Below are 24,542 nucleotides of genomic sequence, written 5' to 3'. Positions count from 1 at the left end.
GGCAACAGCATCATACAGAAGAACTTATAAATTATTAAGACAAGAATTTCCTGGGAAAAACCGTGTTGCGAGGCGTTTATAAATGAAGCAACAAATTGAAAGAGCCAGTTTTTGATTCCTTTCAGAAAAAAGTGAAAGTGGTGGTAATACAAAAAATAGGTCAATAGAAAGTCACATCATTTTTATTTTTACCATACTTGTGAACAGGAGTGATAGCTCTTTCCTACGGATGGGAAAGATACCTGCGAGAAAATGATTTAGTGAATACGAAAGAGGTTGAGAAATTGAACTGGTAACACTGCGCAGGAAACAAGTATAAATATTATCTGGGCCTAAGGCGCCTTGGTAGTGCTATAACAGGAGAAGAGAGAGTACTTCAGTTGGTGTGGTGCTGATAGAAGACAAACTCAGAATAGTCAAATTGAAGAGGGAAGAGGAAGGAAGAATAGGTGGGAGGAAATGAAGAAAAGCCAAAAACTAATTAAACACCTTTGAATAGTCTTCTTCATTTAAACAAGTATCTTTTTAGGTAAGTTCTGTCGGTATTCGAGAACTATTTCTTCGATATTTATTAGGGTCTAAAAACGCTTAGGGTTTTACTAGTAACAAATCTTATGTGTTCAATGTACTCCTCATATTTCCTTTTCATAATATATTTACTATTTGTTCTAATATCTGTAAAGTTCTTGTAAGTATACTTACTGGGAAAACCCTTCAATGGCTTTGAAGCATTTTTGTTCGGAAGTATATATTTTAGTTGCTCATTAAACTACGGGGAAACTTTGAAGAATGTCTTTTAAGGAGAGACAAGAAATCCATACGGAGAAACATCGCTGCTGCTTACAACTTTACGAAGTAGAACATATTATTCTTGTTATTTAAAATGTATTTGAGTTTTTATGTAATTATTTTATTTATTCATTTATTTATCTTTATGAATTAAATAAATTGTAATTATAAATAAACACAATTTGTTGCAGGTGTAATTTATTCAGGTATGTATGCCTGCATGCTACACACTTCTTATATTGTAACATGGTTTTTAATAAAAACACTGTAATTCATGGAGAAAAACGGACTTCAGTTTCGATTTCAGCACACCGAAAATCACAAACATAAGCCACTTTAATCAAATCGATTTTTTTTAAAAAAAACATGGACCTGTGTGATTGGTATTCCAAACGTGTCATTAGAATGTCAGTAGCATGATGACATGTATTGACTTTTTAGTGTCAAACGTTTAATATTGACACTATGTGTATAATCGGGAAATGTATACTTATGGTAAATTTTCTACTATTACACATGATGTGTGCTTGCAGTATTGCCTAAGAGAATAGATTTTGGGCTGTCTTATCTCGAATAGTATATTTGATTCTACTGGAAGAGTTCTGTTTCGTAATGTATCTCGTCACGAAAATTTTTTTCCATCTCATCTCGCGTATGTGTCATTTTGTTCGATGAAGTAAAATTTACCATATTATTATTAATGAAATAATAATATTGGTGTAGTTAATATTTAAGAATTACCAATCCTCTGTTGGTGTTGTGATTGAACTCGGTGAAAGATAAGAAAATAAATGCATCTCTCAATGTAAGAAATGTGTGTCACAACTGCTTCTGTGAGCTCTGTAAATAGCGTACACACCTCCGGCGTGTGATTCCTGGCAAGAGCTCATCTTCGGATCCCACACTAAGCTGTACAATGACGTTTCATATATTATTTCTGGTGAAAGTGACACTAATCTCAAATCTAACTAATTAACAATTTCTGCAAAATATTCTGATTTTCATGAAACATGTTTTATGTATGAGTCTGTGCTTGTATGTTGCATTTGAAATTTAAGAACATTTCATATTGCTTGGAATTGAGATCAGTCAAGGATTAAGGTTAAATTCATTCTATTGTTTTTCTCGCTTACTCTCGCTTACTTTTTCTCTTCTTCTTGTTGTCATACCCTCTTTCGTATTCGTTATAATACAACTTCTCCAGAACGCACTTAACATCCTTCTCCTTCTCTTCCCTATATTTTCAGCACTCACTTTAGCGGCTGGATGGAATTCTCTTCGTTTTACTCTTTCATTTTCAGACTAGCTTTCTGTCAACCTGAACACAGCATTAGACATCTTTCTTATCTTTATCGAATAAGGAAGAGAAAGAAGAAAATTTAATACTATAGTAATGTTCTTCTGGTGTCACAAGGAAAATCAGTTAAAGAAAATTAATTAAGACGACCTATGCTCTGGTGTAGAATTATATAAAGCAATCGATGTAACATAATGTAATTATGTAATAAAGTAATTAAATATAATGTAATAAAATGCAAAATATAATTAAAATACATTATTCATAAATTTCTGATCTCATGTTGCCTTACCTATTATGTTAATGAGAAAGTTAGATACTTTTACATCCTACATTTAAGATATTATTTGATTATAATTCAAGAGTACTTTGTATAGATTAAAATTCCATCCTTTTTTCCCAATAGATGTATTCATGCTTATAAGTTTAAAAGAATGCACACTCTAAAATAGGGAAGGAAAAAATAAACACATTAACCAATATTCCTGCATATCGTTCATTCCTCTCCAAAGGAAGAAAGAAGATTTTTCCACTGTCAAATAACACAACAATACAAACCATTTGGATTTTCTACGCTAATCATTTTTTCTTTTCTTTTTCGCCAAAACATTTCTCAAGTGACGGACAAGAATACTCACCACTCTGGTCGAAAATTGTCAGCTAGCTTGAATTTCTTGGCAACACCAGATTTCGGAGAAAGTATCTGTATCACTACCATATAGTAGAAGGAGAAGGTTAACAGGTCAATTTTCCATACCTTCCCCCAAGGTTTCTAAAATGTTTCTGAAAGTTTACCTCTTTTGTTTTTAAGGTAGGTGTTTCCTAAGTTTATCCCTTTTAGCGACTACACTGTATCTATTGCATTTATGCCAGTTTGTTCCCAATTTCTTTTGTATCAGGAATAATACTACATATAAGAAAGCCCGGATAGCGTATTTAATTAATGAATTATATCAATTTTCTTGAACAAACCGTAGAATACTTATCATTTAGGTAAACGTGTTAAAGTGGATATGTTATCCTGATATGAGTTTGTTATTATTCTGCCTTCTATAACAGTAGAAGAATTTTTCACTATTAGGCCCTATGTAATATTTATCTCAGATAAAACAGAAAATACTTAAGTATTATTTGAACATTTATAGATAGATCAATAATACGTATTATGATGGGAAGTCTCAACATGATAATTGGTCGTGAATTGGTGGTTTATGTTCTTTGCTAATAATAATTCGATAATTTTGGAAAATTTCATATATAGCTTAATAATGTTAATCAAAGTTCAAGACGCTTGGTAGAACATTTTTTTCAACTACATGGTTTTCATTTTAATAAACACACAAATATGTAAAAATAAATTCACCCTAATCGACCTAATATCCCAACAGATATACACATCTGTAGTAACACAATAACGGAACCATGTGTATTCTAGCTTCGGTTTATTCAGTATGTTTGATATACATTAACTGTTAAAATTCTACTGAATATGGCAATGTTAATCTAACATATCAAGGGACTAATATTCCTTTGACCAATTAATACAGTGTTAGTTACTTATAATATAATTACCCAATGTAATCCAATAATGTTTTTAAGGTACAACTACTCAAATACCATGTTTACCTCCAGCTGAACCAGGTAAGAACAAATTAAACATTTCAGTTAAATTAAATATTTGATTCTTGTATATGTTTTCAAAAATACTTCGCGTTTTCCCTTAGTTGGATATTAAAACATTAATATATCTTTCTCATATTTCATGTATTATATAAGAGCATCCATTATTTCTTTATCGATAAGCGTAACTCAAATTTCCTTCACACGTTTTATTTTTGTTATATTTCACACTTACCAGTCAAAATATATCTTCAGTGGACGTCAACTCTTCGAAGACGAAAACAAACAACAAATAAATGTAATTCATGTGTTTGACGAAGTGGCCAGTTTTCTCAATTGTGAATAGTTCTGGTTTAGATTTTTTTACCATGCTATATATATTATACATAAGACGACTTTTCCCTCAAGTATTAGTTACCATCACAGTCGATAAAAAATATCATTTCAGTCAAGATTTATTTCTTAAGTAAATTGTATACTTCAGATGTATATTTTTCCTAGATCCATTTTTATGTGTTATATGGGCAATAAACAGACTATCAACCTCTTGAAATAAGGATATATAGTATTTTCTTACTCAGCAGTAAATTTTATAGCCTATCTTATCTTGTACAAGTTTCTATCTTTCCTACCATCAAATTATATAACTTTAGGTTAAAAATCGAATTTATTTTGTAATGATCTTCTGATTTTCTGCTTTTCAATTCGGATATTACTTTTGTCTATAACTAAGAATGTCTCACATTCAAGCACAGTATTATAAGATACTGAAAGCAACTGATGCCTTCAATGTATCCGACAACCTGAACCTATCATTTGTTAAAGCTATGGCAGTCAGGTTCAATCACATTTGAGGTTATGATGGTGAACATCGTGTTTATAAGTTTCGTTCACTATTGTATTCAACATTTTCGGTAATCTCTTTCTCTAAACAAATCTCAGAAAATGTAGTTTCATCTTGGTACTTAACAGTATCAAGGTCGTGTTTCTTACTCTCTTCCTTTATCCTGATTCTTGTACTTTACTTCCAGTTGGCGAAGTTGATCAAAAGAATTCTTAATGTTCTTTGTAATGAAGAAATTTCCGTTCAATAATTTGTAAACACTATTTTATACAAGAAATTCCCAAAGCAGTTATTTTTAACTATTTTAAGAAATTTTGACCTGAATACACCAACTGACGGTAGTATCCGATTTCGAGTTACTTTACGTGTATTTTTAGCTATCTATGAAATATTATCGCTATATTAGAACCATAAGAAATAAACTGAATTTATAAAGGATGTCTCAAAATGCAAGATTCTTGCTAATTTGACGTAACTTCGAACTTGATGAACGGAGGGAATGTATGAACAGATTTCAGAAAGGATTCTACCGTTAGACCTTTAGATATACAGTCCATGTTTTTGGAATTATAGGAATTCGATCTTTAAAAAAGTAACTTTTTTCGACCCGTCCTATTATGGGATAAATTCTGTATTTGTCATGTTCAATTGTATAATATATCTACTATTAATTACTTAATGTATATGAAAATATCAAGTACTGGTACAAATTCTACGTATGGAATATTTTTGTCATTTTAAGGGATGCCAGCTCATTCATCCAGTATTTTTGGACCTGGAGAAGGTAAGATTGTCATTGGAATATTAAAATATGAATATTTAAGAATTTGACAAATATATTTACAACGGATATATACTTATAAAAGTAAAATTTAGCAAGTTTCAGGGGTACGGTACCTGTAGTTTCGTTATTGAAAAATCACAATCAGCAAAATATACTGAGAAGAATTGTTAATCTTAATGTAGCATAATTCTTTAAACATTAAATCAATAAAAATTAACAGCTAACTTTAATGATCAACATTAACAATATAACAGTTTTTTTTAAGTTGTGCTTTTGTGACAGACTCTGTATTATTTTCATTACAGTACCTTTTAGGTGCTAATATATATTAATATGAATAGAAGGAACAACTCGTTTACAAATTTCACTCAATAATTATAAATCTTTCATTTTTCTAAATACATACTATTATCACAGAACGCGGTATTCTCCTTTGAAATCGTAATCTAAATACTTACCAATTTGTAATCCATCTTTTGAGCTTTCTACTGTGTTCTCTTGTGCATATTTTCCCTACCTTATGTACGTTACTTTTATTATATAGCACGTGGCGGAATGGAGTCGCCAAAGTCTATGTTCTTAGAGATCAATCTGTAAAAAAATTCTAAAATTTTAAATGATTTCTTTTATTTTCCTGTAGTGGTTTTAGGTTCCTTCACTACAGAAAACATAAGAGCCCATTTCTCGATGTTTAAGTTAATTTTCCAAGCTTTACACCAGTTGGGAAGAATTGAGTCTTCATACTGAAGAGCAAGAACGTTGATCTCTGGTTGAACTTTTCTGTAGAGTTTGCAATCATCCTCAAATAGAAGAAAATTGGTAGAGGTCTTTGTAAAAATGACGGCAGATCGTCCAAGTATAATAGGAAGAGAAGTGGACACAGAACACTGCCTTGAACTCCAGAAGTTACGGGAATAAATTCAGAAAAGTAACCTGAAATTAAAAGTCGACGTGTCTTATTACTGAGATAGGTATCTAGAATTTTATGTAATTTAGCATGTATATTGAATCTAAAACTGAGGTTGTCTATATGAAGATGGTTTGGAACAGAATATAAAACGTTAGTCAGATTCAAATATATAATCTCGAGCTAAGACCTTTTTTGAGTCGCTGGCAACAGCATCATACAGAAGAACTTATAAATTATTAAGACAAGAATTTCCTGGGAAAAACCGTGTTGCGAGGCGTTTATAAATGAAGCAACAAATTGAAAGAGAGAGTTTTTGGTTCCTTTCAGAAATAAGTGAAAGTGGTGGTAATACAAAAAATAGGTCAATAGAAAGGCACATCATTTTTATTTTTACCATACTTGTGAACAGGAGGGATAGCTCTTTCCTACGTATGGGAAAGATACCTGCGAGAAAATGATTTAGTGAATACGAAAGAGGTTGAGAAATTGAACTGGTAACACTGCGCAGGAAACAAGTATAAATATTATCTGGGTCTAAGGCGCCTTGGTAGGGCTATAACAGGAGAAGAGAGAGTACTTCAGTTTGTGTGGTGCTGATAGAAGACAAACTCAGAATAGACAAATTGAAGAGGGAAGAGGAAGGAAGAATAGGTGGGAGGAAATGAAGAAAAGCCAAAAACTAATTAAACACCTTTGAATAGTCTTCTTCATTTAAACAAGTATCTTTTTAGGTAAGTTCTGTCGGTATTCGAGAACTATTTCTTCGATATTTATTAGGGTCTAAAAACGCTTAGGGTTTTACTAGTAACAAATCTTATGTGTTCAATGTACTCCTCATATTTCCTTTTCATAATATATTTACTATTTGTTCTAATATCTGTAAAGTTCTTGTAAGTATACTTACTGGGAAAACCCTTCAATGGCTTTGAAGCATTTTTGTTCGGAAGTATATATTTTAGTTGCTCATTAAACTACGGGGAAACTTTGAAGAATGTCTTTTAAGGGAAGACAAGAAATCCATACGGAGAAACATCGCTGCTGCTTACAACTCTACGAAGTAGAACATGTTATTCTTGTTATTTAAAATGTATTTGAGTTTTTATGTAATTATTTTATTTATTCATTTATTTATCTTTATGAATTAAATAAATTGTAATTATAAATAAACACAATTTGTTGCAGGTGTAATTTATTCAGGTATGTATGCCTGCATGCTACACACTTCTTATATTGTAACATGGTTTTTTAAAAAAAACACTGTAATTCATGGAGAAAAACGGAGTTCAGTTTCGATTTCAGCACACGGAAAATCACAAACATAAGCCACTTTAATCAAATCGATTTTTTTAAAAAAAAAACGTGGACCTGTGTGATTGGTATTCCAAACGTGTCATTAGAATGTCAGTAGCATGATGACATGTATTGACTTTTTAGTGTCAAACGTTTAATATTGACACTATGTGTTTAATCTTGAAATGTATATTTATGGTAAATTTTCTACTATTACACATGATGTGTGCTTGCAGTATTGCCTAAGAGAATAGATTTTGGGCTGTCTTATCTCGAATAGTATATTTGATTCTACTGGAAGAGTTCTGTTTCGTAATGTATCTCGTCACGAAAATTTTTCTCCATCTCATCTCGCGTATGTATCATTTTGTTCGATGAAGTAAAATTTACCATATTATTATTAATGATATAATAATATTGGTGTAGTTAATATTTAAGAATTACCAATCCTCTGTTGGTGTTGTGATTGAACTCGGTGAAAGATAAGAAAATAAATGCATCTCTCAATGTAAGAAATGTGTGTCACAACTGCTTCTGTGAGCTCTGTAAATAGCGTACACACCTCCGGCGTGCGATTCCTGGCAAGAGCTCATCTTCGGATCCCACACTAAGCTGTACAAAGACGTTTCATATATTATTTCTGGTGAAAGTGACACTAATCTCAAATCTAACTAATTAACAATTTCTGCAAAACATTCTGATTTTCCTGAAAAATGTTTTATGTATGAGTCTGTGCTTGTATGTTGCATTTGAAATTTAAGAACTATTCATATTGCTTGGAATTGAGATCAGTCAAGGATTAAGGTTAAATTCATTCTATTATTTTTCTCGCTTACTCTCGCTTACTTTTTCTCTTCTTCTTGTTGTCATACCCTCTTTCGTATTCGTTATAATACAACTTCTCCAGAACGCACTTAACATCCTTCTCCTTCTCTTCCCTATATTTTCAGCACTCACTTTAGCGACTGGATGGAATTGTCTTCGTTTTACTCTTTCATTTTCAGACTAGCTTTCTGTCAACCTGAACACAGCATTAGACATCTTTCTTATCTTTATCGAATAAGGAAGAGAAAGAAGAAAATTTAATACTATAGTAATGTTCTTCTGGTGTCACAAGGAAAATCAGTTAAAGAAAATTAAGACGACCTATGCTCTGGTGTAGAATTATATAAAGCAATCGATGTAACATAATGTAATTATGTAATAAAGTAATTAAATATAATGTAATAAAATGCAAAATATAATTAAAATACATTATTCATAAATTTCTGATCTCATATTGCCTTATCTATTATGTTAATGAGAAAGTTAGATACTTTTACATCCTACATTTAAGATATTATTTGATTATAATTCAAGAGTACTTTGTATAGATTAAAATTCCATCCTTCTTTCCCAATAGATGTATTCATGTTTATAAATTTAAAAGAATGCACACTCTAAAGTAGGGAAGGAGAAAAATAAGCACATTAACCAATATTCCTGCATATCGTTCATTCCTCTCCAAAGGAAGAAAGAAGATTTTTCCACTGTCAAATAACACAACAATACAAACCATTTGGATTTTCTACGCTAATCATTTTTTCTTTTCTTTTTCGCCAAAACATTTCTCAAGTGACGGACAAGAATACTCACCACTCTGGTCGAAAATTGTCAGCTAGCTTGAATTTCTTGGCAACACCAGATTTCGGAGAAAGTATCTGTATCACTACCATGTAGTAGAAGGAGAAGGTTAACAGGTCAATTTTCCATACCTTCCCCCAAGGTTTTTAAAATGTTTCTGAAAGTTTACCTCTTTTGTTTTTAAGGTAGGTGTTTCCTAAGTTTATCCCTTTTAGCGACTACACTGTATCTATTGCATTTATGCCAGTTTGTTCCCAATTTCTTTTGTATCAGGAATAATACTACATATAAAAAAGCCCGGATAGCGTATTTAATTAATGAATTATATATATTTTCATGAACAAACCGTAGAATACTTATCATTTAGGTAAACGTGTAAAAGTGGATATCCTATCCTGATATGAGTTTGTTATTATTCTGCCTTCTATAACAGTAGAAGAATTTTTCACTATTAGGCCCTATGTAATATTTATCTCAGATAAAACAGAAAATACTTAAGTATTATTTGAACATTTATAGATAGATCAATAATACGTATTATGATGGGAAGTCTCAACATGATAATTGGTCGTGAATTGGTGGTTTATGTTCTTTGCTAATAATAATTCGATAATTTTGGTAAATTTCGTATATAGCTTAATAGTGTTAATCAAAGTTCAAGACGCTTGGTAGAACATTTTTTTCAACTACATGGTTTTCATTTTAATAAACACACAAATATGTAAAAATAAATTCACCCTAATCGACCTAATATCCCAACAGATATACACATCTGCAGTAACACAATAACGGAACCATGTGTATTCTAGCTTCGGTTTATTCAGTATGTTTGATATACATTAATTGTTAAAATTCTACCGAATATGGCAATGTTCCTCTAACATATCAAGGGACTAATATTCCTTTGACCAATTAATACAGTGTTAGTTACTTATAATATAATTACCCAATGTAATCCAATAATGTTTTTAAGGTACAACTACTCAAGAACCATGTTTACCTCCAGCTGAACCAGGTAAGAACAAATTAAACATTTCAGTTAAATTAAATATTTGATTCTTGTATATGTTTTCAAAAATACTTCGCGTTTTCCCTTAGTTGGATATTAAAACATTAATATATCTTTTTCATATTTCATGTATTATATAAGAGCATCCATTATTTGTTTATCGATAAGCGTAACTCAAATTTCCTTCGCACGTTTTATTTCTGTTATATTTCACACTTACCAGTCAAAATATATCTTCAGTGAACGTAAACTCTTCGAAGACGAAAACTAATAACAAATAAATGTAACTCATGTGAGTGACGAAGTGGCCAGTTTTCTCAATTGTGAATAGTTCTGGTTTAGATTTTTTTTACCATGCTATATATATTATACATAAGGCGACTTTTCCCTCAAGTATTAGTTACCATCACAGTCGATAAAAAATATCATTTCAGTCAAGATTTATTTCTTAAGTAAATTGTATACTTCAGATGTATATTTTTCCTAGATCCATTTCTATGTGTTATATGGGCAATAAACAGACTATCAACCTCTTGAAATAAGGATATATAGTATTTTCTTACTCAGCAGTAAATTTTATAGCCTATCTTATCTTGTACCAGTTTCTATCTTTCCTACCATGAAATTATATAACTTTAGGTTAAAAATCGAATTTATTTTGTAATGATCTTCTGATTTTCTGACTTTCAATTTGGGTATTACTTTTGTCTATAACTAAGAATGTCTCACATTCAAGCACAGTATTATAAGATACTGAAAGCAACTGATGCCTTCAATGTATCCGACAACCTGACCTATCATTTGTTAAAGCTATGGCAGTCAGGTTCAATCGCATTTGAGGTTATGATGGTGAACATCGTGTTTGTAAGTTTCGTTCACTATTGTATTCAACATTTTCGGTAATCTCTTTCTCTAAACAAATCTCAGAAAATGTAGTATCATCTTGGTACTTAACAGTATCAAGGTCGTGTTTCTTACTCTCTTTCTTTATCCTGATTCTTGTACTTTACTTCCAGTTGGCGAAGTTGATCAAAAGAATTCTTAATGTTCTTTGTAATGAAGAAATTTCCGTTCAATAATTTGTAAACACTATTTTATACAAGAAATTCCCAAAGCAGTTATTTTTAACTATTTTAAGAAATTTTGACCTGAATACACCAACTGACGGTAGTATCCGATTTCGAGTTACTTTACGTGTATTTTTAGCTATCTATGAAATATTATCGCTATATTAGAACTATAAGAAATAAACTGAAATTTATAAAGGATGTCTCAAAATGCAAGATTCTTGCTAATTTGACGTAACTTCGAACTTGATGAACGGAGGGAATTTATGAACAGATTTCAGAAAGGATTCTACCGTTACACCTTTAGATATACAGTCCATGTTTTTGGAATTATAGGAATTCGATCTTTAAAAAAGTAACTTTTTTCGACCCGTCCTATTATGGGATAAATTCTGTATTTGTCATGTTTGATTGTATAATATATCTACTGTTAATTACTTAATGTATATAAAATATCAAGTGCTGGTACGAATTCTACGTATGAAATATTTTTGTTATTTTAAGGGATACCAGCTCATTCATCCAGTATTTTTGGACCTGGAGAAGGTAAGATTGTCATTGGAATATTAAAATATGAATATTTAAGAATTTGACAAATATATTTACAACGGATATATACTTATAAAAGTAAAATTTTAACAAATTTGAGGGGTACGGTACCTGTAGTTTCGTTATTGAAAAATCACAATCAGCAAAATATACTGAGAAGAATTGTTAATCTTAATGTAGCATAATTCTTTAAACATTAAATCAATAAAAATTAACAGCTAACTTTAATGATCAACATTAACAATATAACAGTTTTTTTTTAAGTTCTGCTTTTGTGACAGACTCTATATTATTTTCATTACAGTTCCTTTTAGGTGCTAATATATATAATATGAATAGAAGGAACAACTCGTTTACAAATTTCACTCAATAATTATAAATCTTCCATTTTTCTAAATACATACTATTTTCCCTACCTTATGTACGTTACTTTTATTATATAGCACGTGGCGGAATGGAGTCGTCAAAGTCTATGTTCTTGGAGATCAATCTGTAAAAAAAAATTAAAAAAAATTAAATTATTTCTTTTATTTTCCTCTTATTCAAGATTCAACTACTTCATCTGCAACATCCCCGCATACAAAATAATTAGATCAGAAATCCTGTTTGTCGTTAGGATAGACTTGATATTGAGGGATTTTAAACGTAATTTTTTAAGCGTTCGGAGGTGAGGAACTCGATAGAATACAATGGATAAAATGAAATTGGTTACATAATTTATTTTTAATGGGTAGGGCAGAGGATAGAACAGATTGGAGAACAACACTCAATACTGAGAACAACATATGATATATAGAATAAACTCAAAGAATTAGATCTTTTTGATGTTAGTGAAACGATAAAGAAGTGCCAGTTTACTCATAGCATATTGTGCTAATATGATCTGCAAAAGAAGCTTACTGTCAACGATAGCACCAAGATCTCTGAAAGAGGTTACAGGATTTGTTTTCTGATCACGAATTTTGCAAATGCAGTTTTTAGGTTCCTTAATAGAGAAATCTTAAGGGAACATTCTTCGATGTTTAAGTTATTTTCCAAGCTTTACACCAGTTGGGAGGAATTGAAGCTTCATACTGAAAAGCAAGAACGTTGAACTGTGATTGAACTTGTCTGTATAGTTTGCAATCATCCTCAAATAGACGGAAATTGGTAGAGGTCTTTGTAAACAAGGACGGCAGATCGTCTAAGTATAATAGGAATAGAAGTGGACACAGAACACCGCCTTGACGTGCTCCAGAAGTTACGGGAATAAATTCAGAAAAGTAACCTGAAACTGAAACTAGTTGTGGCGTATTACTGAGATATGTTTCTAGAATTTTATGTTATTTAACATTTAATTGAGTCTAAAAGTGAGTTTGTATATATGAGGATGGTTTGGAAAAGAATGTAAAACGTTAGTCAGATTCAAATATATAATCTCGAGCTAAGAGCTTTTTTGAGTCGCTGGTAACAGCATCAGACAGAACTTGTTAATTAGTAAGACAAGATTTTCCTGGGGAAAACTGTTTTGCGAGGCGTTTATAAGTGGAGCAACAAATTGAAAGAGCCCCTTTTTTGATTCCTTTCAGAAAAAAGTGAAAGCGGTGGTAATAAAAAAATAGGTCAATAGGAAGACACATCATTTTTATTTTTACCATACCTGTGAACAGGAGTGATAGCTCTTTACTACGTATGGGAAAGATACCTGCGAGAAAATGATTTAGTGAATACGAAAGAGGTTGAGAAATTGAACTGGTAACACTGCGCAGGAAACAAGTATAAATATTATCTGGGCCTAAGGCGCCTTGGTAGGGTTATAACAGGAGAAGAGAGAGTACTTCAGTTGGTGTGGTGCTGATAGAAGACAAACTCAGAATAGACAAATTGAAGAGGGAAGAGGAAGGAAGAATAGGTGGGAGGAAATGAAGAAAAGCCAAAAACTAATTAAACACCTTTGAATTGTCTTCTTCATTTAAACAAGTATCTTTTTAGGTCAGTTCTGTCGGTATGCGAGAACTATTTCTTTGATATTTATTACGGTCCAGAAACGCTTAGGGTTTTACTAGTATCAAATCTTATGTGTTCAACGTACTCGTCATACTTTTCTTAAATAATACATTTACTGTCTTCTAATATCTGTGAAGTTCTAGTAAGTATACTTACTGGAAAAATCCTTCAGTGGCTTCCAAGCATTTCTGTTTTGATGTGTATATTGTTTCGTACCGCATAAAACTACGGGGAAACTTTGATGAATGTCTTTTAAAGTAAGACAAAAAGTCTCTGTTGACAAACATCACTTCTCCTTACAAGTCTATGAAATAGAAAATATCGTTTTTGTTATTTAACGTTTATTTGAGTTTTTTATGTAATTATTTTATTTATTCATTTATTTATCTTTATGAATTAAATAAATTATAATTATAAACAAACACAATTTGTTGCAGGTGTAGTTTATGTTTGTAAGCCTGCATACTACACAATTCTTATATTGTAACATGGTTTTTAAAATAAAAAAAAACACTGCAATTGATAGAGAAAAACGGACTTCAGTGCCGATTTCAGCACACCGAAAATCATAGAAATAAGCCACTTTCATAAAATCGAATTTTTAAAACAAAATCGTGGACCTGTGTGATTGGTATTCCTAAACGTATCATTAGAATGTCAGTAGCATTATGACATATATTCACTTTTTAGTGTCAAACGTTTATTACTGAGACTGCGTCTATAATCGGGAAATGTATACTTGTGGTAAATTTCATAAAAAAAATTATAAATATCAAAATTAGAATGAGTAAAACTAGATGTTGCCAAATGAAATAAAAACTTTTATTTTAGTTTTATTGTACATACTTACAGCCCTTTCAGCATAGGATTTGCCACATACCTGCCTTTGCCGATTATAAACTTACTAACATTATAGAAAATAACGGGCGAATTCATTATAAAATTAAATTCCAACACATATTTACAGACATGCGACAATACTTTTGGATATGTGTGTACCTTCAGGACTTGGCTCTTATTTAGTGTTGCAGTTAAAGTCACAAAACTAATTGGACACACTCAATTACAAACAATTAATAACAAAATTAATCGATTTAAGTAGGCCAAAATTACGGGCATTTGTAGGGCTGTATTGGAAATTTTTCAGAATCAGCTGGACGAAATGAACCAATTGATACATATTTTAAGACAATTAGAAGTTATTCGTTAAGTTATGCCTCAGGCCACTGAGGAACAGAAAAAAAATGTATATCTTTAGCTGTAACGTTTTTTTTTGCACAAAAAATTGCCTTAGAAACATTAGCTTTGCAGTCACACTTGCATAACTTTTAAAAGGCGCAAGAACTTATGGAAAAGCGTGATTATGTAGAATTACAGCACCTACTTCATTCACTTTGTGACCACAATCTACCAGTCAGTAGTTTAGATTCTTCACCAGTTGCTAGCGCTTCCTTTCCCACACATAATCAAAAACCAACTTCTCGTTCTACTAAGAATTTCAAAGACGGTAAAGTACGTATCGTTTGAAAGCTGTTGTTAGATGAAAGCAGATGTAACAAGTTTGGATATTCTACATGAACACTGTGCAAACATCTTGCGTTTTAGATCTTCATTCTATAGTTGGGTTTTAGTTTCTTTTCACTTTTATCTTGTACTCAACAGAAAGAAAGGAAACACTACTGTGAGATTCTGCCCTTTGGTAATAATCGTGTCTAATTAAATATAGAAATATAATAAAATAAAATAAAATTTAGAAATAATAGGAAGAAAAAAGTAACATTTGACATCTTTGAGTATAGAACATACTACTTAACATATAATGTAGAATAGTGGTAATTATGCTCACTGTTTGGATTATCAAGTATGAAATGATTCAAACAAAAAAGATTTATGCTATGTTTTGCCAGAAGCCTTTTGTTTCTTGAATTAATAGGAGAGAATGTGATAGTGACGAACCTTACGAAATGAGTTTATTACGTGATACGCTTCATACAGATGATATCATTAACAGACATCATGCCTTATTTGGAATAAAGCAATTTCAGATTTTCTGAGCTTTACTTTCGACTTTCTCTCTTTTGGCTAGCACCCACGGCGCTTCACCATTGATTCGATCAGCTTGACCCCTGCCAAAAACAGATAACTAAATGTGTATTAAGTAGTCATTCAATGGGCATGAAAAATAAATTAGGATTTAGTATTTTTGTCAAATGGAAATCTCTAGGAAATCGGTTTCAGACTATATTCAAATCATTCCGATGCTATCGGATGCGATATTTGGTGAAAATGGAAAAACTTACAATTAAACAACCATACGAATTTCACCGTACATGTATTCGGACCAAGCATATTACAGTTTCTTGTACGACCATAATTAGTAATTTCCGCTGACATACAAACATTCCTCCATTTCTACGTGTAATATATGTCTTTCTCTGTTTTTCTTTTTTATTGTTTCTTTTATTTTCTTTCTTTCTTTGTATTGTTCTTTCTTTCTTTACACATTAATAGGGAGCAGATCAAACCTCCCACAGCCAAAATTCTTGTCACAAATGGACAAATTTCGCAAATTCACGAACTGTCATAACTATCACAGCCAAAACTCACACACTCACAAAATGTCAAAACGCCCACATAATCGGCCATAACTCTCACACAAATGGACAAATCTCCCAAATGGAGATATGGTCATAACTTTCACAGATAAAATTTCCACACATGTAAGCGGCCATAACTCCCAACAGTGATAACTCCTACACAAAAGGATAAAACTCATACACATAGCAATGGTCACAATCTTTACATAAACGGACAAATCTGCCGCACAAATTGACAAATCTCGCACACTCAGAAATTGTCACAAACGGCCAACAAATGGGGAAAACTGCCACTTTCAGGGAATGTGAAAACACCCACACAATATGTCATAATTCCCAACAAATAGAAAAATCTTCCAAATGCGCGAGCTAACAAAACACTCTTTTATTTCTTTTTATTGTTTTCAGCTTGTGAAACTTACAAGACGCGCAACCAGGATCATTTCAAAGTGTGTGAGATTTGTCCGATTGTTTGGGAGTTTTCTCCATTTGTGTGGTGGTTGTCAAAATTTCTGCGTTTCGGAGTTTATTCCATTTATGTGTGGATTGTGATCGTTGCTATGTGTGGGTGTTTATTACATTTCTGTGGGCGTTTTGACATTTCTTGAGTGTGGGGATTTTGGCTGTGGGAACTATGAACGTTCGTGCATTTGGGAGATTAGTTTGTTTGTGTGGGAGGTATGACCGATTGTGTGGACGTTTTGACTTTTTTTGTGTGTGGGAGATTTGTCTGTGGAAATTTTGACCTACATTCCATTAATAGACCTTCAAAGCAAAATTAAACAGTGGGTGCACTTCCTTGCTTTACGTTGCGTACACGAAATGAACTGAAAACAATAGGGCCTATAAAACGCAATTGTAAAAAGAAGACTTAAAATAAAAATGTTTGCACAGTGTTATCGTAGAGCGTTCATATTTTTTCCATCTGCTTTTATTTAACAACAGCTTCAAACGATATGCTACTTAACCGACACCGGCTCTTGCGATTTGAAAATTTTTAGCAGTACACCATCTGAGACGCTCTGAAGGACCTAGAGATAAATATTATTACTTTCAGTCGCTGTGATTTTGAAATGATGACACACGCGTTTTCCTGTTTCCGCTTCTTTATCACCGTTTGAATTTATGGTGGTGGCCATAGATTTGACAATTACGTTTATGCTGACATTTTGACCGGCCACTGTTTTTTACGAGATTATTTTAGAGAGCTGAGACTTGTCCCATATTCATTCCTTTCCCAACAGCTTTACAAGAAAATCGTACTCGGCCACTTACCATTTGCAATTTTTGATCCCCGCGTAGAACCCTTCGGGTGGCCGTGGGACAACACTTTTTGTTTTGTTACGTTGTACATTTAAAATGATCAAACAGGTGTTTTTCTGTTTGGACATTTGTCTCACTGTTTGCAATTTTGCAGGGGTGATAACGGACTTTCAAGACACCCTGTATGTTTGTATAAGTGACACAGTGCATGCATTCCTAAACATTTCATTACAGTTCCTTAATAGACGTCATTAGTATTTTCGGTTGTTGTCTAAACCATCTTACACTTCAATATATATTAGATGTCATTAGTATTTTCGGTTGTTGTCTAAAGCATCTTACACTTCAATATATAATCTCCCTCTCTTCACTTGTTGTTAACCACAATAGAAAACAAAGCTTATAAAATGTCAAAAATGCTTAACATTCTAAAAATTCGTCTTAAATTAATTTGTGTCAGTAAAATCATTAAATAATTTTATGTATGGCTATATAAAAACAATTCATTTACTTTTGTCACAGTTTACAAAGTAAATAGAGCTCAATACAGTTATGAGATTAGAGTCAAAACTACAAATGTATTCTGCGACATTGTTTAACCGAATAACCTTCAACGCTGAAAGCATTCAATAGAAATGTATTTTACTTATTTTATCATATTTTTGCAACTTTCTTTGCATTAAAGTTATTAAGTTAATGCAACTTGAAGTAGAAACAGAACATATAGGCGGCTGCAGATATGAAAAAAAACCCACCTAACCCTCAAAAAATTCCTACAAAAGGTTTCTCAACGGTTTTTTGTAGTATCAAATGTGATGAATAACATATTAAAAGTTTACCAAAATTTGACCACCGGAAAGACCCAATTTTCAAGATGGCGTCCAAAATGGTTGTTAACTCTTTTACAATCTTAGACTTTCATTCAAGTAGTTACTGAATCATCACTATTTATCCTAGGATTATGGTTCGTACATCATTCTCTTCAGAATGAAACAAGCTTTCAAGTGGTGCCATCCAAATGTGTGCATGATCTACGTGGAGATGGAAATTGAGAATAATTTGAGAAATTCCCCTCTTAAAAATCCCTTTTCAAAAGTTTTGCGCCCTCTGAAGCGGTTCCAGTTAAGAATACATGACCCAAACCTTCCTAGAGAAGTACTTTGAGATATAGACTATGTACGTGCCAAATTACATTGTGAAATCTTTAGTATTTACGACAGATTAATATATTTACCAATATTCTACTCTGTGAATTTATCTAACCAAATATATAAGTAGACAATAAATAGGACAGAACATAAAAGTTTGTAACACAGTACTATTAATCTGGGTATTATCATTCGTGACTTATTGTTTTTAGAATGAAGCAAGCTTTCCTATGGTATAATTCCCATGCGCCCATGATGCACATGGAAAGAGAAATTGTGGATAATTCGGAAAAATTTCCCCTAAAATTCCCTTTTCTAAAGTTTTACACCCTTTGAAGCGCCTCTGGATAAGATTACACTACCTTAATGTTTCTAGAAAATTACTATGCGGTATATGCTATGTGTGTGCTAAATTTCATTCCGATATCTCATTATTTTACTATGTTATTTGCCATTACTTTACTGGGTTAATTGATATAGTATGACAATGCAATAATGTTTTATCTTGTTCCTTTCAACCTTCAGTATGAATGCTAACCTTGCAACCCGAGAAATCTGTCCTATTGGCCATGAAAACTTAAGTTGTGGTTCAGACGTATGATTTCGTCAGAAAAGAGCTGAAGGAGTCAGCAAAGGAAGTTCAGAAAGAAGAGATAAGTTGTTAATTTCAACAGGAAAAAAAATACTCTCAAAATGCAAGCAGCGCTACAGCAAACAAAAGACATTAAAAGTAAACAACAAAAAAGATTTGAACCACCAAAGAAAAGTGCTAGGGTATCTTAAGGTCCTTCTAACAGCCAAATAAATTGTCTCTTCTGCGGTATTACAGTCACACCAGAAGTGCTGGTATTAGTTATGTGAAAACAGAAGTAATTGTGAACAGTATTATTGAGTATTGTAATAGTCGTTTAGATGAACGGGTGAGTATCGTGAAAGGAAGAATAGAATATTATGGACATTACCTGCACGCCACTGGCTGTGTTTACCATCACTCTTGTAGCAGTAATTTTCGTTCTGAGATTTGAATACTGCTACAGTTCCATAATGACCTAGAGGCGAAACGCAGTAGATCTGGCCGACCCAAAAACAAAGATTAAAAGCAAGCATTCTTCAAAGTTCGATCTTATCTAGAAAATAATGACCCTTTCTTTCATGCCTGATTTCCTGTAAAAATTGTTAAATGGTATTTTGTAGGTAAAATATAAAGTACGATGCCCGGGAAACCAGTACAGAGGGCTTTACGTGGACATCTCTTGTTAGACAGATGTCTCAACTTTCTAATTGTCTCAGATCTAGAAAAAAACAGCACACAATTTGTGTCGGTAGTGAATGAAGCAGAAACGATATAATCATCAATGATATTGAAACATATTACAATCGAAAGTGACATAAAGTTGGATACGCTGATCGAAATAAAGAAAATCATTGACACAAGAAAGACAGAATTTGGCCACAGGTCAGAAACAAGTTTACTTTGGACAAACTATCAGAAAATGTTGCAGGTTGTCCGATCACTCATCAAAGCAGATCGCAAAGGGGGTCCTGGATGATGCACCTGCAAGTGGTGTTAGACTGTCTGCCAATATTTGCTGCTGCTGGACACTATAACTACCTAAAATCTGCATATATCTATGTGCAAGAAATGAGTCAACTGCAGAGCCGCATCCTGATGTATATACCGCATTTGCCAAGGGATTCCATGTGATTCGCCGCAGTAACCAGTTCTGGGCAGGCCTTAGTCCAGATCTAGTAATCGAGCAGACATTAATGAGATCCTTAAAGAGCAGTGGCAGGTTGATCTACGGAAGTGGCATGACTGAAGAAATGCGTGCTTTGTGGACAATATCCACACCTATCTCATCTCAATATCACGATGCCATGCAGGAATTCAATGGTCTTACATACACAACCAGTCATCAGCATCGAGAAACAACATTGTCAAGGATGAAAAGAGATCACTGAGACTTGGAGAAGATTAAAGAAAAGCTTGTAACCTTTATGCCATTCTCACCAGACTCTTCTTTGAGAAATATTGTTACGGGTGTAATTGCCAAAGAGGATGTCAATGTGCATAATTCACAGATGATCGGGAAAAATATTGTACAAAATATAATTGGAAAACCAATTTTAATGCATCATTTAAAAGAAAAGACCAAGCAAAAACCCTTGCCAATGAGTCCAGCATTAAAATTGACAAAGACAGAACCATTGATCCTGCTCTTCTCTATCAACGATTTTTGGTTGTCAAAAACTTGAGAATTTTCTTTAGAACGTGTATTGAGCTATGAGCTCAGTCCATTTGTAGTAGCCATGATTGACGCCAAATAAACTTCGTAAAAGTGACAAAGCTCAACTGGCTCATACGATTGAGGTGTATATTATTAAGCAATCTAAACAAGCTATCATGGATTCGGTTTCAGCAACTGAACATTATGTGTTAGATGGTAGTTCACTTTTTCATCGGCTGCCTTGGATAAAGAGCAAGAGTTATGGTGGCATTGCACGTTCATACGTAGAATTTACCATAAAACATAATGGTAAAGCAAATGTTATTTTTGACTTTTACGAAGCTGGTCCTTCCATCAAGGATAATACACATCATCGAGGAGGCCAAATCACCCATTTCACTATCAGCTTCAATGAAGCAACAGAGTTTCTAAGGGGAAAAAGATGATTTTCCTGCCACAACCAGCAAAAAGCAGGAACTTTTCACATGGTGGCAGAAGAACTGCAGAAAAGTGGCTGCAGTGTTATCAATGCATCAGGAGATGCAGACGTAGACATCGTCAAAGCATCTGTCAAGTCATCAGAGCAACATTCAACAACATTGATTGGGGAGGATTCAGATTTACTCATCCTCCTTCTTTATTGTGCTCAGTATGATAATGAAGGCCTATATTTTCGTTCGGACAAGTCTACACTTCATAAGATATATGACATCAGTGAAATGAAACGTGTTCTGGTTGGTAATGTATATTCGCAACTGTTGTTCATTATGCTTAAACAGGATGTGATTCAACTTCGCACATATTTGGTGCAGGCAAGAAGTCAGCATTCCAAAGATTCATAAGCAGTGAAAAAAAATCAGAACTGTGGAAATGTGTTCCTGCTGCCACATCAAACAAAATCAGTTGTAGCATCGTTAGGGTAAAGGTAATGGCTATCTTGTTTATACGCAGAAGTACTGACCTCTTTGCGCTACCAACTCTTCAGGAAAGAAAAACTGTTTCTTCCATGTCACTCATCACTCAAAATGCCTTCCTCCTACTGAGTTCTCTACAAAATACCACAGCTTTAAAGTTTATTACCAAACCAAGGTTTGGATCAGAAATGACAGTGATATGAATGCAGTTGGTTGGAGGTGGAAACTATGGCACAATCAGTATATACCTGTTATGACAGATACATCTGTTGCACCAGAAAGTCTTCTTCGTATGCTCCACTGTAATTGTTCAACTGCCTGCCTAACAAAACAGTGCAGTTGCAAGAGATATGAACTACCATGCACATCTGTTTGCAGACCTTCCCAAACAGAAAACTGTGAAAATATTTTCAATGAATCTGTTTGGGATGAAGAATGTAACAAGGACTATTCGTAAATACGTTAATGTTTAATAAAACGTATATTAATTTTGTGTAAACTAAGGACAAAGAAACTATTCTTTACTATTTAGATGTAACAAATGTATTTTAAGACTATAAAAAATACACTTCAAATACATTAGAATGAAAACTGAGGAAACAAAATATTTTGAATGAAATAGTATGGGAAGAAAAAATCTTACAATGATTGTTTGTAAATATGTTAAAGAAAAATTCTGTTAATTTTTGCTAAAATAAGAATAAAGAAAGTACTGTTTAGAATTACGGTGTAGCAGATGTGTGTTAAGTCCATAAAATTATGAGTAGACAGTAGAATAACTTTTGTACGATGAAAACTGTAGGATGTGCAATTTGTTGCCTACTTATAGGTTCGGTTAGGTATATTCACATAGTAGGATGTTGGTAAATGCTTTGTTTTCTCGTAACTATTGAAGACTTCAGAATTTAATTTCTCACACATATAGTGTATTCATCATAGTAATTTTCTAGAAACATTAAGGTAGTGTACTTTTATCTGGAGCCGCTACAGAAGACGCAAAACTTCTGAAAAGGGAATTTTTAGGGGATTTTTTCGAATTATCCACAATTTCCCTTTTCACGTGTATCATGAACGCATGGAGATGATACCATAGGAAAGATTGCTTCATTCTAAAAATAATAAGTCACGAATGATAATACCCGGATTGATAGTACTGTGTTAGAAACTTTTATGTTCTGTCCTATTTATTGTCTACTTATATATTTGGTTAGATACATTCAAAGAGTAGGATATTGGTAAATATTTTATTCTGTCGTAACTACTAAAGATTTCGCAATGTAATTTGACACGTTCATAGCCTATATCTCATAGTACTTCTCGAGGAAGGTTTGGGTCGTGTATTCTTACCCGGGGCCGCTTCAGAGGGCGCAAAACTTTTGAAAAGGGATTTTTAAGAGGGAAATTTCTCAAATTATTCTCAATTTCCCTTTCCACGTAGATCATGCACACATTTGGATGGCACCACCCGAAAGCTTGTTTTATTCCGAAGAGAATGATGTAAGAACCATAATCCTAGGATAAATAGTGATGATTCAGTAGCTACTTGAATGAAAGTCTAAGATTGTAAAAGAGTTAACAACCATTTTGGACGCCATCTTGAAAATTGGGTCTTTCCGGTGGTCAAATTTTGGTAAACTTTTAATATGTTATTCAGGGCATTTGATACTACAGAAAATCGTTGAGAAACCTTTTGTAGGAATTTTTTGAGGGTTAAACCGTATTTTCAGCCACCTAATATTGAATATTCATTAAAATAATTTTATCGAAATAAATAAAATGACATAGTTCTTCTCATGAATGCACTTTTAGAATTTTATGGATCAAAAACATTTTCAAGAACATATGATAAATTAACATAAATACACTTTGAGTTGATTTCACAATATATGAGTTCTTTCCATATATTTTAAATTTCTGGTCAACTTACCAGAAAAATATAGCTACAATTCCAATTTTGTTCATTAAACTGTCAAAAACAATTTTATTCGAACCACCTATACCGAATATAGTAGATAAGATTAGCTGCTAATATTGGCTTTGCATTCAATTTTCTCGTAGTTTTTGTATTTTTAAACGGTTGATATAATTCAGTATTTAAGTTCTCTCAATGCCTTCTCGAAATTGAAATCTCAAAATTTGGTATAACAGAGTAAATATTTTATTCCCGTTTACAGTCTTAACGAAGAATACTAACCACTTTCTATTTTCTTACTGGATCATTGCTACAAACCAGCTATTTTATAATAGAAATTTGTAAGAAATAATTACCTTGTTTGTTAATCTAATCAAGAATACTTTTTAATTTGACCGCATCTTAATACCACCCTTACACAGTGAACCTACCCAGTGACCTATAATTTTAAGTATACGCAATTATTTATGTTGAGGTTACAATATTAATGAACTGTACAAAAATCATATTACGTTAATTATTTTTTTATTCTTTAGTGATAATCAATTTCTTTATACTTCATTTTGTTAAATCCATTTTAAATTAAATTTTCATCACCTGCTTCGCCAGTTGATATTTGAAATACAAATTGAATAAGGCTAATTTAGCTTTCGCTTTTAAATATTTAAATTATTTTTCAACATTTATATTTAAATACTTAAATTATTCTGTT

General features: G+C 32.5%; 1 protein-coding gene across 1 annotated transcript in view; it reads left to right on the top strand.

Annotated features, from left to right (window-relative positions):
* The window catches only part of LOC145682723 (uncharacterized), a 130,977-nt gene that overhangs the window by 92,339 nt on the left and 14,096 nt on the right, over nucleotides 1-24,542 (top strand). The window contains exons 11-16 of the mRNA XM_081754108.1: nucleotides 981-995; nucleotides 3,686-3,727; nucleotides 5,293-5,334; nucleotides 7,427-7,441; nucleotides 10,131-10,172; nucleotides 11,738-11,779. Coding sequence (XP_081610234.1) covers nucleotides 981-995; nucleotides 3,686-3,727; nucleotides 5,293-5,334; nucleotides 7,427-7,441; nucleotides 10,131-10,172; nucleotides 11,738-11,779 — 198 coding nt within the window. The remainder of the gene's footprint in view (nucleotides 1-980; nucleotides 996-3,685; nucleotides 3,728-5,292; nucleotides 5,335-7,426; nucleotides 7,442-10,130; nucleotides 10,173-11,737; nucleotides 11,780-24,542) is intronic.

Source organism: Thermobia domestica, chromosome 4 (assembly GCF_964235325.1).
Source record: "Thermobia domestica chromosome 4, izTheDome1.hap1.1, whole genome shotgun sequence".
In the NCBI taxonomy this organism is placed as follows: Eukaryota; Metazoa; Arthropoda; class Insecta; order Zygentoma; family Lepismatidae; genus Thermobia; species Thermobia domestica.
The sequence above is the reverse complement of the archived record's forward strand: the minus strand, read 5'-3'. Positions and strand labels throughout refer to the sequence as shown.